This window comes from Gopherus evgoodei, chromosome 3 (assembly GCF_007399415.2).
Source record: "Gopherus evgoodei ecotype Sinaloan lineage chromosome 3, rGopEvg1_v1.p, whole genome shotgun sequence".
Lineage (NCBI taxonomy): Eukaryota > Metazoa > Chordata > Testudines > Testudinidae > Gopherus > Gopherus evgoodei.
Genome location: NC_044324.1, coordinates 104,502,090 through 104,516,103, shown reverse-complemented (window position 1 = coordinate 104,516,103; position 14,014 = coordinate 104,502,090). Strand labels below are relative to the sequence as shown.

General features: G+C 38.2%; 1 protein-coding gene across 1 annotated transcript in view; it reads left to right on the top strand.

Annotated features, from left to right (window-relative positions):
• Nucleotides 1-14,014, top strand: part of TRDN (triadin) — a 307,073-nt gene that overhangs the window by 148,825 nt on the left and 144,234 nt on the right. The window contains exons 14-16 of the mRNA XM_030556221.1: nt 11,173-11,208; nt 12,573-12,635; nt 13,364-13,423. Coding sequence (XP_030412081.1) covers nt 11,173-11,208; nt 12,573-12,635; nt 13,364-13,423 — 159 coding nt within the window. The remainder of the gene's footprint in view (nt 1-11,172; nt 11,209-12,572; nt 12,636-13,363; nt 13,424-14,014) is intronic.

The window sequence follows — 14,014 nt, the reverse complement described above, 5'->3', positions numbered from 1 at the left end:
GTGAACAATATATCTTGCTCTATGTTTATTAAATTTACAGACTTAGACATCAGCTAAGTAAGTAAAAGATAAACAGTCAGCCCCTCTAAAAAAGATCATCTTTAATTGTTCTGTCATGGCATTTTGTAATTTACTTACCTAATAATAATGTTAGTAAAAATGATGTAATACTAATTCTGTTATTAAAATAGGACTATATTCAATCATTTTGAAAATATTACTGTAGCTTGCATTTCTGGTTCTATACCATTTCTGTCTCCCCTTCTAATTATTGCCTAAAGCCTCTGAAACCAGTAAACTCCATGTTATTCTCTTCTGTTGCCTAACATAGCATGTGAGAATGGACAAGGCAGCAAGATCGTAACAGCATTCATAAAATACTGTGCAGCCATTCAGTCACACCATGGCACTTCCTGATAATCTGTCATAGGGGATTTACTTTTATACTATCTAGAAGTTTCACAGTGTAAGAGAAAAATAGATGGGACTGAAGCCTCATGGCTTAAAACAACTACAATATCATTTAAAAATTGGCCAAAAATAGTAAGGTGACTAGTTATCTCATTGCCCCAAATGAAGTTGGATAAATATTTCTCTATAAATACACTGTTCCCTTGTTTGACAAGAGTATAAATCTGTGGTTATTGTGAAACACATTATAGAATATAAATAGATTACAGTCCTGCCTACTTGAGGCAAAACATTTGAACCCTGCTTATCAGCAAAAAGAAGTTCCTACTGTGTTAAGCACTAAATGCTGTTATCCACCAATTAACCATAATGAAAAAAAGACATAATGGAAAAAGACTGCTCCATTTGTTGTGTGATAAGGGATATCTTTAAATATAACTGTTGTACAACACGAACTAGTATCAAATTAATATTCAGTTCCTAATTTTCAAAATTATGAGCAGTTAGTGAGATTGCACATGGAAATGATCATTTATGTGTCTCACCGGTCATTTGTGTGTGTCATTTGATCCCTTATGCTTGCAATTACAGTAACTGTGAATGCAAATTTGGCCAACACAAATTGGGGACATAGTGTATGCACAGAATCACACAACTAATACCTTTTTAAGGCTCAGGGTCTGGTCACCAGGACTGAATGGTATTCATTCAAGAATTTTGAAGGAAATGAAGAAGGAAGAGCTACTAACAAAAGTCTGATATAAATAGCTGATATTTTGCTAGCAGTATGGCATCCATGTTTGAGAAAGGAGGCATTGGTGCTCAGGGGGATGGTAGTCCATGAAGCCTTATTCCAGAATTGGGGGAAAATAGTTGAGTAATAAACCACTGACCTAGGTGACAGTAAGAATAACTAGCACAAAGCACTTGAACAAGCACTAACCAATTAATGAGTGTTATATGATAAGGAAAGACCAGAAAGGCCTTTTCAAATGATAATTAATTCTTTGAAATCAAGTGTTAACTAAATTGTTGGCATAAACAAGAATTAGTGCATCATTTATTTAATGTAGGACTTCTGATAAAATTGCACACAGGAAGCAGATTAGGAAATTTGTTAGCCAGTTAGCAGGAATACAGCCCTTCTATGGATTAAAAATGGGTTGACAACAAAGAAAAAGTGTAGAAGTAGAGGAATACTTCTGTCAAGGCTGATTCTCCACTCTGGCACTTCGAATGCAGAAGGTGGGGGCCCGCAATGATTCTAAAAATTAATACTGGCCGCTCCAGGCTTGTACTAAACTCACAAGGTTACTGCTTCTCTCTGATCTTGGATGGGTAGATGCTGTCACTATCCAAGTGCAAAAACCCCCTTTGGACCCAGGAAGAAGCACTTGGGAATTCCTCCCTGTGGGTTATCCTCAAGCCATTTTATGCCCTCCTCTGGGGAAGAGCTAAGAAAGAAAACAAAAGAAATCAGCTGTTGCCACCAGCTAATTAAACAACATATCCACAAATCTCTTAGGACAACAAAAATCCAATCCTGTTCTTAAAAAAGTAAATTTTATTAAAATCAAAAAGAAAGAAAATACATCTGGAACTTAGGCTTTTGCTAGATTTAAAAAAACAAACACTTACAAGCTTTAAACATCAAGAATAAACTTCTTGAGGTCCAGTGTAAAGGTTACAAGCTAAACCAAAGCATTTGGGGTTAGCACCGAGGAGTCCACAAGCCAATAACAAACAAACTTAATTGCATCTTTCTAAACATTCCTAATCTATTTACATATCTAAATTAGTAGTTCTAGATATGATCTGATGATTTTCATACCTGGCCTTCAGCTTCTCACTAGCATAACTGCTCCCTGTTCCCCTCTTTCCCGGAGACCCACACAACACAGACAAAGGGAAGTTTTTTCCCAATTTTAAAAAGTTCCAGCCCTCCCATTGGCTCTTTTGGTCAGGTGCCCGCTCCTTTCCTTTTACCTGTGGGCTTGTTAACCCTTTACAGGTAAAGCAAGTAGAGAATAGCTACTAAGAGGAATTTTATAGCTAACTGGCTGGCTGGGTGTCCATAAAAAGAAGCTACCCTTCCCCCCCACCCGGCTTCATTTATCACAGTTTCTCAGGATGGAAAGAGAGCACAGTGTAGACCTGAGCACACTGGTTCAGAGAGACTGAGAATCCACTCATCCAAACTATTGTTTATTCCTGGAAATAGACTAGCTTGAAATGTCAATGTTAGGATAAGGACTGCACCAGAAGAGGGGCATGGGACAATCCAACAGTTGATGAAAAGGAATATGGTTTATGAATTCCCTAGATTGAGGTGGTCAGTATACATATCTATTTACTGTCCCTAGTTCTGCCACTGACATATTATGTGATCTTGCCCTGGTCTCAACCTCTTTGCACTTCAGGTACCTCATCAGAAAAAATGGGCGTAGCTACCCCTCTTTGTGAAATATTTTGATATTTTGAGATGAAAATCTCTGTCTCATCCAGATCCAGTGTCCATTAGAAAAGACCGATCACTTTCTTCAGTGGACCTTGCATAATTACTAAGTATTATTATGTATTAATTTCCATCCATACCCACCTGTGACTGCCACCTCTAATCTAACCTGTTGCAAGTCTCAGATGTGGGGGAAATAAGGTTAGGTACTGCAAACCCTTATATGTTTTTCAAGGGTGGGCTTTGCAATCCCCTCTGATACTAACTTCTGGGTGCAACTGACCAGGCTGCTGACCCGGTCTGGAAAGGAAAGACCAAATAATTACTCTGCTGATTTGGCTGGATCTTTTAAAAAAGTTAATGCTATTCCAGATCATACTCCACAAAGTGCAATGGGGGATTTTGAAATTGCCAGTTTTACAAAGGCAGTGGGGCAACCAGGACTGAGGAGCAAAAAATAACAATACTGAGTTAAAAAAAAAAAGTAAATATGAAGGTCTTGGTATGTACATAATTCAACTAGTGTTTTGTACTTTAAGAGCTTCCTCAGCCATGGCATGAGGGGACATAGCTGCTTTTAAATCCTGTATTTTATCTGCCTTTGGAATTTTCATATGGATTTGGAAACATTACTCTCATCTCTATGTATTGCCATCTAGGGAAAGTATGGGCACTGGTTGTGCTTGAACAGGCTCACTATCCATGGCCCTGTTCGCTCTGACCTTAATATGCTCCTGTCTCTGTGTTCTCGCCCCCTTCCTCTACTCTGTTGCATTACTTTCCTCATTAGAACTAGAAGTTCTGCCACATGTGTTTGGTTCCCTGCTGTTCTGTGTGTGGTTTTGTTGTTCCTGCTCACCAGTTTGCTTTTTCTTCCCACAAATTGCATTTCATAGAATCATAGAATATCAGGATTAGAAGAGACCTCAGGAGGTCATCTAGTCCAACCCTCTGCTCAAAGCTGGACCAACAACAACTAAATCATCCCAGCCAGGGCTTTGACCTTAAAAACCTCTAAGGATGGAGATTCAACCGTCTCCCTAGGTAACCTATTCCAGTGCTTCACCAGCCTCTTAGTGAAATAGTTTTTCCCTAATATCCAACCTAGGCCTCCCCCGCTGCAACTTGAGACCAGTATACCTTGTTCTGTCATCTGGTACCACTGAGAACAGTCTAGATCCATCCTCTTTGGAACCCCCTTTCAGGTAGTTGAAAGCCACTATCAAATCCCACCTCATTCTTCTCTTCTGCAGACTAAACAATTCCAGTTCCCTCAGCCTCTCCTCAGAAGTTATGTGCCCCAGCCCCCGAATAATTTTTGTTGCCCTCCTCTGTACTCTTTCCAATTTGTCCACATCATTTCTGTAGTGGGGGTCCCAAACTGGAGGAAGTACTCCAGATGTGGCCTCACCAATGCCGAATAGAGGGGAATGATCACTTCCATTGATCTGCTGGCAACACTCCTGCTAATGCAGCTCAATATGCCGTTAACCTTTTTGGCAACAAAGACATACAGTTGACTCATATCCAGCTTCTCGTCCACTGTAACCCCCAGATCCTTTTTGGCAGAACTGGTGCTTAGCCTGTCGGTCCCCAGCCTGTAGCAGAGCATGGGATTCTTCCATCCTAAGTGCAGGACTCTGCACTTATCCTTGTTGAACCTCATCAGATTCTCATGCTGAAACTCATGCTGGAGGCTAAATTGGCTTTTGTTTAGAAATGTGCATCTAGCTAACATGCTGTATATGACATATGGCATCTGACTGGCTCAAGGAGCAATTCCAGTTTACAGCCTCAGTTCATGAATATAACACTGGCTGAAATAACCAAGAGTATCTAAATTAGTAAAGCCAATACAAACTTTGATAAATCTTCCGTGATATATGGAAGTGTGGTTCTCTTGTATAAGTCACTGTGTTGGTATCTGGGCACCATTTATCAGTGACCTTTTTTTCCTTCAAACACATGGTATTTCATAATACAGTACATCGTTTTTCCCCTTTTGTACAATGAAATCATTTAAGTTTAAAACAAGTGAATTCTAATGCAAGTGAACCAACAGTTTAAATACACCAGAAAGCATTCCAAATCAATATACTGCATGCAATGTGTGCTCATATCAGCTACTATTTGTTGTGGTTCATATTTTCCTCTCTATTATGCGGCACAGAAGACAGCAAATGAATCTAAGCTCTATCTTAAATGTTCCAGGCAAGAGATAGTGTGAAAGGAAAATAGACCAACGTCTCTGCTGGAAATATCATAATGCAGTGTGTTATGCTTTAACCCACCTTTCACAAGGAATCTGTTGGAAATAATCTAGAAATCTTTAACTAGATATCCTGTAGAAATATCTTTTATTAAATAAATGTGATTTTTTTAAAAGTACATTTGGAGGGGTTAGAGTATGTAAAACTGAATCCACTGTAAAGATAGCAAAAAGATGAGATTATGTGAACAAGGTTTCAAAGCAATAAGCGGATTGGTTTAGATTACAAGTTTTAGCTATAAACACTAATGATTTAGCTATGATGAGGAAAAGTCTAACTCTTCACTGTTTCAGAAAGCTCTTGACATTTTATCTAATGAAATGAGGCACTTCTGCAATTCTTTTATTTTAATGGTGAGAGGAAAAAATTAACCAGTCATTGGAAAGAACCTAGTAAATTTTAGAACACTGGATTTAAATACATATAGATTTGCATAGGGTTTAATTATGCAAATTTTAATTATTTAACATTATTTTTGTTCAAATTAGCATGACAGAGAAACTACATTAAAAATAAGCATTCACCAAAATTTACCTAACCAAACCAAACCAAGTATTTCAAATAAGTGGAGTTTTTATTTTTTTATTTTTTTTTAGTTTTCCAAATCGCCACATGTAATTAGCAGCCCCTTACGTGTAAACACACCATGACTGGGAAAACTTATTTGGATAAAGATGTGTTTCTCTTTGAGATACAATTATGCCATATTCCCTTACAGAGGCAAGGATAGCACTGCTTCAGAAGGAGCAGGCGTCAAGACCTACAACTCCTCTATTGGCTAGGCATCTCCTTTTCCCAAACCACAGAGATTCCTGGTCAGATGCATACACCCTTCAAGGTATCATTCCATGCCCTTCCCATCCTGCCCCTGTACTGCACAAATGCAGACAGCACCGCCAGTGTTGATGTTGCCTCACCTACTTGGCTGTGTGCTCCTACCCCTCCTGAGTAGGAGTTGTAGTCACAAACAGGTGAATGCAAACCCAATCAGCATTAGTCACTGCAGCAATTTTCTGTGCACTTTATGACCCTTTCTCAGGAGATCATGCCACACACAGTGGCTCCTCTCTGGCTCTTTTCCCCATCAGCCATACACCCTGATTTCCCATTGTCCAACTAAAGGGGCTGTTCTTGGCTACATAGCAGAGGCTAGAATGCCACCTATCTTTTCCCCCTGCGTGTACTTCCTGGCTTCATTAAACTGGTATTTGTGTTCTTTTGCTCCCCTCTGTGTTGTTTAGTGAGGGGAGCATATGGCCCCATGTTATTAACAAACAGTTTTTGTGCTTAATTCAACACAGCCATGAAATGGAAAGTCTGTAATCACCCCACGGGGAAATCATGAACTCTTGTGTGGGTCATATGAAAGCACCAGGAATTTCAGATGTGTTAGTGCTACTTTCATACTTGCCTCAGTTCTAGCAAATGTCTACATTTAGCAATCTTCAAAGCTTCCAAATAATATTTGAGATTCAGGTTTGAACAAAGTAAAATAGCTTCAAAGACAAAATCAGGCAGTACAGATTCACCAGGAGCTCAAGTTTTACTGTGTTGCCAATGACCTCTGTGCCTCATTATTCCTTCACTTGCTTAGTCTAAGAAAATATTATATTGTACTGGTCAACTGAAATGAAAATGTACAGTGTAAAAAAGAATTGCAGTGGTTACTATACTTAATTTTGCCCCAGATATGCCCAGGTAAGCCAAACAAAAAGGCTTACATGTGAAAAGTAGCAGTTCTGCAAACATCAGATCAATTTGATTTGGATTTTCGTGACCTTTATAGACTTTTCAGTAACTTGATCAACACAGACAGTGTTACTTTCCTCAGAAAAAATAATTGGATCAAATAGGACAAACTCATTTAAGAAATGGCTTTTTAAAGGGGCTTTTCAAGTCAAATTTGATCCCAAATTTAGATTTCATTTAAAAAACCTCTGTGTCCATGAAACTTAATATCAATAGAAATGTTGCCATGAAGATTCTTTTAATTCCCCTTCGGTGTTTCAACCCAACACTGCAGCATTTTGTTAATGCATGTGAAAATGACTAGAACCCAAAGTTCAACTGACCAGTCTAATTTTATTTTCCATGCTAAGAGAAATGCAAAAAAGGAATGGAACAGCATAAAGAGCAAAAATATAATTAGTCTTAACATTTAGAGTGAAATCTTGGCTCCCACTAAAGTCAATTGCTGATTGACTTTACAAGGGCCAGGATTTCACTCTAGTTTAAAGAAAAGTGTTCTTAACAGATAAGGAAATTAGCTTTATTTTTTAAATATAATTTTTGGTTTATCATGTCTCTTTAAAAATATAAATTATGTGAGTTTAAGGTGTGCAAGCTGGTTTTCATAAAATCAAGTACAGACTTTTACCCAAAACTTATGCTGAACCTGAATGAAATTTTCTCTGAGGTTCTGATAAACTAAATTAACTTTTGTTTTAGTCAGTTTGGTTTTCTTTTTTCTTTTCTTTTTCCCCCTGTACATCTCTGTGTACTTCCTTGTTTCTGCCAAGACCAGAATCATTAGGTAGGAAAGGCTATTATAATATTTCACAAAACTAGACAATATCACGTCTCCCCTGAAAGCTCTTTTCCTGGGATTTCCAGACAGCAGGGGTTTTGATAAGTACAGATAAGCTTTGTATAATCATCTGAACTTTAGGCACATTATCTGAACCAAATCATTTCCAAACCTTTTGACATTCATCCCCACTAGTTATTTTTACTTCTGCATATGCTCTCCCCAACACACAATATTGATGGCAGTATTTTGGCACTTTCCTTACCTCCTCTTCTTAGAGGTGATGGATGAGCAGACAAGTTCTTTCAGAGTCAGCACTAATGTCACTGTTGGGAGCATCTGGGAAGGTCTGTGTGGATAAGAGACTCTCACAATGTCTTCCTCCTCCAGCCAGACTGCATCAATTGTGTAACACCATGCCTCCTAACTCAAGTGCATTCCTAAATTTAGATCTCCCTAGCAATGGCTCAGCAACAGGCTGTTGTTACACCCAAACCTAGTTTGAAGTGATACATTTTTTGCATGTTAATTATACTGTAACCTCTCCTCCCCCTGCCTTTCAAGAAGTACTTGACATCACAGGTAAAGAACAAGAGAAGCTGTAGAAGCAGATGAAGGAAATTCAAACTATTATATCTGTTTTTGTTTGTATTAAATCCACCTTCTTGCTTTTTCAGCAAATCTTTCAATCCCCTCCTCCTTCAGAAATAAATCTAAACTAGTACTGAATTTTTCTTTGCGTCAAGCAATTTTTGTCAAGCAATTTTCCAGTAACCTATTCCTCATGTTGTTTATCCTTCATGTGTAATAGTTTAGCTTGCATTTCCCATTTAGTGGTATGGTGGTTAGTGCTGCAGATGACATTCCAAATGGGGTCTAAAAAGTATTCTACAAAATAAATTCTGAACTTCATCTCCCTCAGAAATCTATTGTTTGTCTTCGGAAGAGTGGTGCTGAACTACTGTTTAGAAAATGATAATACATGTCATTTTCCTTGATCAATCTCCTGGATGATTGTTTCTTATAGCATAAGTTCCCTAGGTGGACTCCTGATTTTCCAACTAATTATTTATATTTCTCTGTATTGAATTATATTTGAGGGTAGCTAGAGTAAGCTTCAGAATGATCAAAATCTTTCTGAATTTGGTTGTGTAACTCGATGTTCAGTGTGTATTACATATCCCCATATAAGTGGTTGGTCCATGGAGGTTTATAAGTCTGCTATAGCTTCTAGTTATAGGAATTAATCCTTTAGATTAACAGAAGGGATTCATTATTTTAGTGCTAAAGGCCGTGAGTTCAAACCCTGCATGCAACCTGAACAGGGTTGGCTAGTTGCATTTATTTCTGCTGCTTGCTATGTTAGGGTATGTCTACATGGAAGACTTTCCACATGTCTTACCATGTGTTTTTGCCCAACATCCCTTATTAGCCACACTCAAAGCCCTTAGACACACAGTGAACCCAAGCTGGCATGCTGGAGGAATGGTCAGAGTGCACACTGAGCTGTGACCCATCGCTTACACTCCACTTCACAGTGTGGAGGTAGTAAAGGTGCAGGTACCTGGGCTCAAGTTTAGATAGTCCTCCATTGCCATTCTCACAATTCCCTATATCTCTATATTCTAGCCCAGGTACCAAAAGCTACCTGTTGATTAATATACCCTCGCTTGGCATTTAGCCCTTCACTTTCCACTTAGTTATGTTTATGCTTGGAAGAAGCTCACCATGTCCTATGCTTCAGATGTGGCAAGTTTTCTGTTGGCATTAGATGTACCTCTTAACTTGTCATGGTCCAAATGTGGAACATGGTGCACAAAAAAGACCCAGTATGAAGGATACAGAAAATGTATTCATGCAGGACACTTAAAATTAGGTGGGATTCCTTCTTTTACTGTAAATAACTCTTTCTATAACCTCAGTGTAATGATTCCTTATAATTTGCAACAATAATAGTAAGGGATATCAAATGTGTGTAAAAACCTACATAATTTTGGGGCTACAATGAATGACATCCGTCAGAATGTGGTACACTGGAGAAGGGTGGCATTGGCAGTGGCAATAGTAGAATACTTTTGTTGAATGACTTTGCAAAGAAAACAGTTGTGTTCAGTATGGGATTTCTCCAGTCCTAGAGGCCCCCCTTGAGAAACCAGACTTCCCAAAGGCGTTTCCTCCCTTTTTAATGCAGACAGTCTAAGGGCCCTTCCTCTAAGCACCTGTACAAGGGGAAAGGAAAGCTGAGCTGGAGTTAACTCCTTTTTCATTGCACCCTGTCACAAGAAAACAATTGCATTTAGGTTCGATTTGGTAAGAATTCTAGAATTGGGATCTGCAGTTAGGGCTAGATTGTGTTCCCTGCCTGTCAAGGCACAGGTTGCCTTTTCAGAGCACTACAGGAATCTCTGAACATGGCAGATCTGCTTAGTGCTCCGCTTACTCATCCTGCCCTCAGGAACAGTGAAGAGAGCACTGATGATAGGGGATTTTGTGCTGTCTGATGCTTTGATATGCGGTGAATCTGAGTTGCAGCCACATTATGTCATCTCACAAAGTGAAACATTAACACAGTGGCTGAACATTATTTTTTTTCAGTATTTTCTCACTTTCGTGTAGTGTTAAAGTCACTTTCCAGTTCTTCCAAATTGAGCATCAGTGGTTTCGACAATGGGCCAGATCCTGAGAAGCAGCCTGATCCCCACTGGATCATTCTTGTGTCTGAAATTAGACAGAAAGCAACTGAGTTTCCCTACTGAGGGTTCTCGCTAGCCCATGTTTTAGAGAAGAGGGAATGGGACTAGTAGAGAACCAGCCCCAGGATGAGTGAAAGCTGAGAAGAGATGACAATGTGAGCATTTGACTTCTTATGCTGAGCCACATTTTTGATGATGTTATGCATATTTTCTTTACCTCTAATAATGTCCATATTGCTTGTTCAAAAATTTTGAACTTTGTATTGCTTGATCAGTGCCCTGGTTAACCATATGTGTACATATAAGCAAGTCATTACTTCATTTGTAACCAATGGTCAGCTTAAACTTGATCATGATTAACTGGAGACTAAATGGGGAGACATGAGACACACAAAAGCAGCTGGGTGAAACAGTTTGTTGAAGAATCACAAGGGACTCGTCTTTGGTTTTCCTAAGACAATAAAAAAGGGTGAAAATGACCAAATATATTTGAAATGGATTAAATCTTGCTATAATGTTCAACATTTAACCAGGAATTTATCATTTCTGCTAGAAAGTCAGAACCAATTTGGTTCAGTAAGATTCCTTCATGTTGATAAACAAGTCCCTCTATTTTATGCAATGTTCTCTCATTTGTGAAACCAGAGCAAGACTAAGGGGTTTGTAACTTATAAGAAAATGTCTATTTTAGTATCAGTCACACATATATTTTTGTTTGCTTCTTTGATTTCTGAAAGCATGCTGTGCAGTATTTGTAATGAACTTTTTTGCATTCCCTGGTTTAACAATGTTCTTTTTATATATGTTTTCATGCAGAAGAAAAGCCCCTTGTGATAGCTAAGGAAGTGAAAAGTAAGTAACTTAATATTTTCTTTCTCTTGATGTTAGTTTATTCAAGGATTAATAGCATATTTATTGCTTGGATCCGCTAGCTTCAGAAAAGCTTCTTCTACCCCGGAACAATTTTCAAGGAAAGAATGAGCTCTGACTTTATGGATTCATGATTTTTTGCATGTGCTTTTCTATATAACAATATAGGCTGGCTTCTTGTACATATTCATAATAGCAAAGCATCACAAAATAAAAAGCTATAGCTCCGCTAACTCAGCTGATACCTATAATACACAACTTGAAGGGGGCAAACCTGGATGGCTGTGCAGTGAGCAGTACAAAGGGCATATGTTTGCTATTATTTACTAGCATTTAATGGGAATTCATTCCCTAACAAAGACAGAGAAAGTCGATAGGAAATGGGTTTCCTGATGTCTCATACCTAATTCTATTCTAACAATTAATAACACTCATGCAATAAGTAATTAAATTGTTGTGGCCTTCATAGAGCAAAAAGCTAAAATTTCCACTGTTGCCCAGTAAATCCATAAAATAGAAACAAATGAATTTAAAAGATTGTCATGTTCTTTAGTACACAATGGATTAACTGCAATTCACCATGAATAGCAGATATCTTGTAATGATAGTTTTAAAGGTCCAATTCATAAAAATGTTACGAGGGTATATTATTCTGCATTTATTGCTGAGTATCTCTTGCAAGTTTTTCTATTGTCAGTCAGGTTTTATAAGGGAAGCACTAAGTCAGAATAAATGCAGGGTTACTGCATCACTTCAAAAATGATATTTATAGTAGGTTAATCGGTATAATTGATTGAATAAGTGCCTATTTCTCAAATAATTACTTGGTGCACACACTGGCTCCAATTCTATTCTCAGTTTTCTGTGGACTCACTGGAATATAGAGTATGTTTATATATTTGAGGGATGACAGTAGTGTTTTTAACAAGCGACTAATTAGTCTCGATTTGCATGTCTTCTCCATTGCATGGACTGATCTCCAGATGTATGTTTTCTGCACTGTGATAGCAAATCTTCCAAAGCATACTTCAGCTGGCCAAAACCAGCACAGAGGGAATGTGTACCATCTGAAACAGATTGATCTACCCAATGTCACAGTTTGGCCCAATATAAGTGTAGTCATCTGTCACAAGTTGTCGTGGTTTACCAACGTGGGTGCCATAGAGATAAGGCACATATTGGTAGATAAGTCCTCCCACAGCCATGCTGTCTTTTTGCCTTAGTCTCTGTTTAAGTATCGGGCTTTGTTTGAGTCCCTTACCTTATTGTTTTATAAAATGTGAATCACCTTTCTTTAATAAGATATTAAAAAAAATCAACTGAATTTCTTTTAAATCTTTTCTTAGGAACAGAAGAGGAAAAGAGGATAACCCAAGAGAAGAGAGCTATTCCTGAAACTAAAAAGAAAGGTATGGAATTGGAAAGTTTGTTGAGAGACTGATTCAGCTCCCATTGAAATCAACGGCTAAATTCCCATTAACTTCAGTGGTGGCAGATCAAACTCTAAACTTGCAGTACCACAATGCTCTCCTATTGGATGATTTTCCCATACCTTATTTACATCACCGTCCCACATTTTACTACTTTTTCAGTTTGTAGCAATATTTTAAAGCTTTTCCTGGTTGACAAGCCAGAGAACCAATGGCAAACATGGTAGTTTAGCCCCCCGGTTGTGAGGTTGTCCATGGCAATTTTAATGGTTGTCCCTGATATAACAGGACATGGCTATATTGCCATATGTGAAAATGGTAGGACATGTAGCTTTGTACTCTGCATGCCAGTTTCAATGATGTCAGTACCATGTCGTTTTGATAGTAATTAATAAGATTTGTAGCTACCACTGGTAACTTAAATTAAAAGGTACCACATTCCTGCACTGATTAGGCTCACCTGGCCTTTCATGAATTATTAAGGATCCATATTATCCATAGTTGATGCTTACTGAATAATTTTCATTTTTTATCTGATTGCTTTGTGACTAGGTGTGTGCAATGTGTAGATGGGAATCATCTGATCTAAACTCAAATATAAGTCACATTTTTTCAGCATGTGCCCACTAGGGCTTGGCTGACTGCATATTTGAATGTGTGATTCATAGTTCTAGTATATCAAATGACTTTCTTTAATTAAATGTTAGAAAAAGAAGAGGAAAAAAAGAAATCCCCTGAGAAGACCGTCCCTGAAGTAAAAAAACGAGGTAAGAAATTGAAATTTGTCAGGTTTGACATTTGATTGTTTAATCTATGTATTTTCAGTTTTTAAACATTTAAAATAGGTTAATATGTAAATTCCCATTACTGAAAACTGAAGGGTTCCCTTTTATTCTGTGAATTTGGGATTTGGACAGACATAAGTCATCCTCTCTCCATTTCTGACACCAAATTAAGCTGTGGCATAAGTAACACCACTCAATGTAGTCAATATTTGGTATAGTTAGTGGATGCTTGATTTAAAAATTGAAGTAGTATATGTAAAGGGGGATTCAGCTATGGCCTTACATTTTTCAGGGATAGTTTTTTCACATTCAAATAATTTTAGGTTCAAATGATAACAAGTAGCAGAGAAAATAGGCAGTTAGTTGTCTAAGGGTACATCTACACTACCCGCTGAATCGGAGGGCAGTGTTCAATGTATGAGGGATTGATTTATCGCGTCTCATCTGGACGCAATAAATCGATCCGCGAATCGATGCCCGTACTCCACCTCAGCAGGAGGAGTAAGCGAAGTCGACGGGAGAGCCATGGCAGTCGACTCACCACTGTGAGGACGGACAGTAAGTCGAACTAAG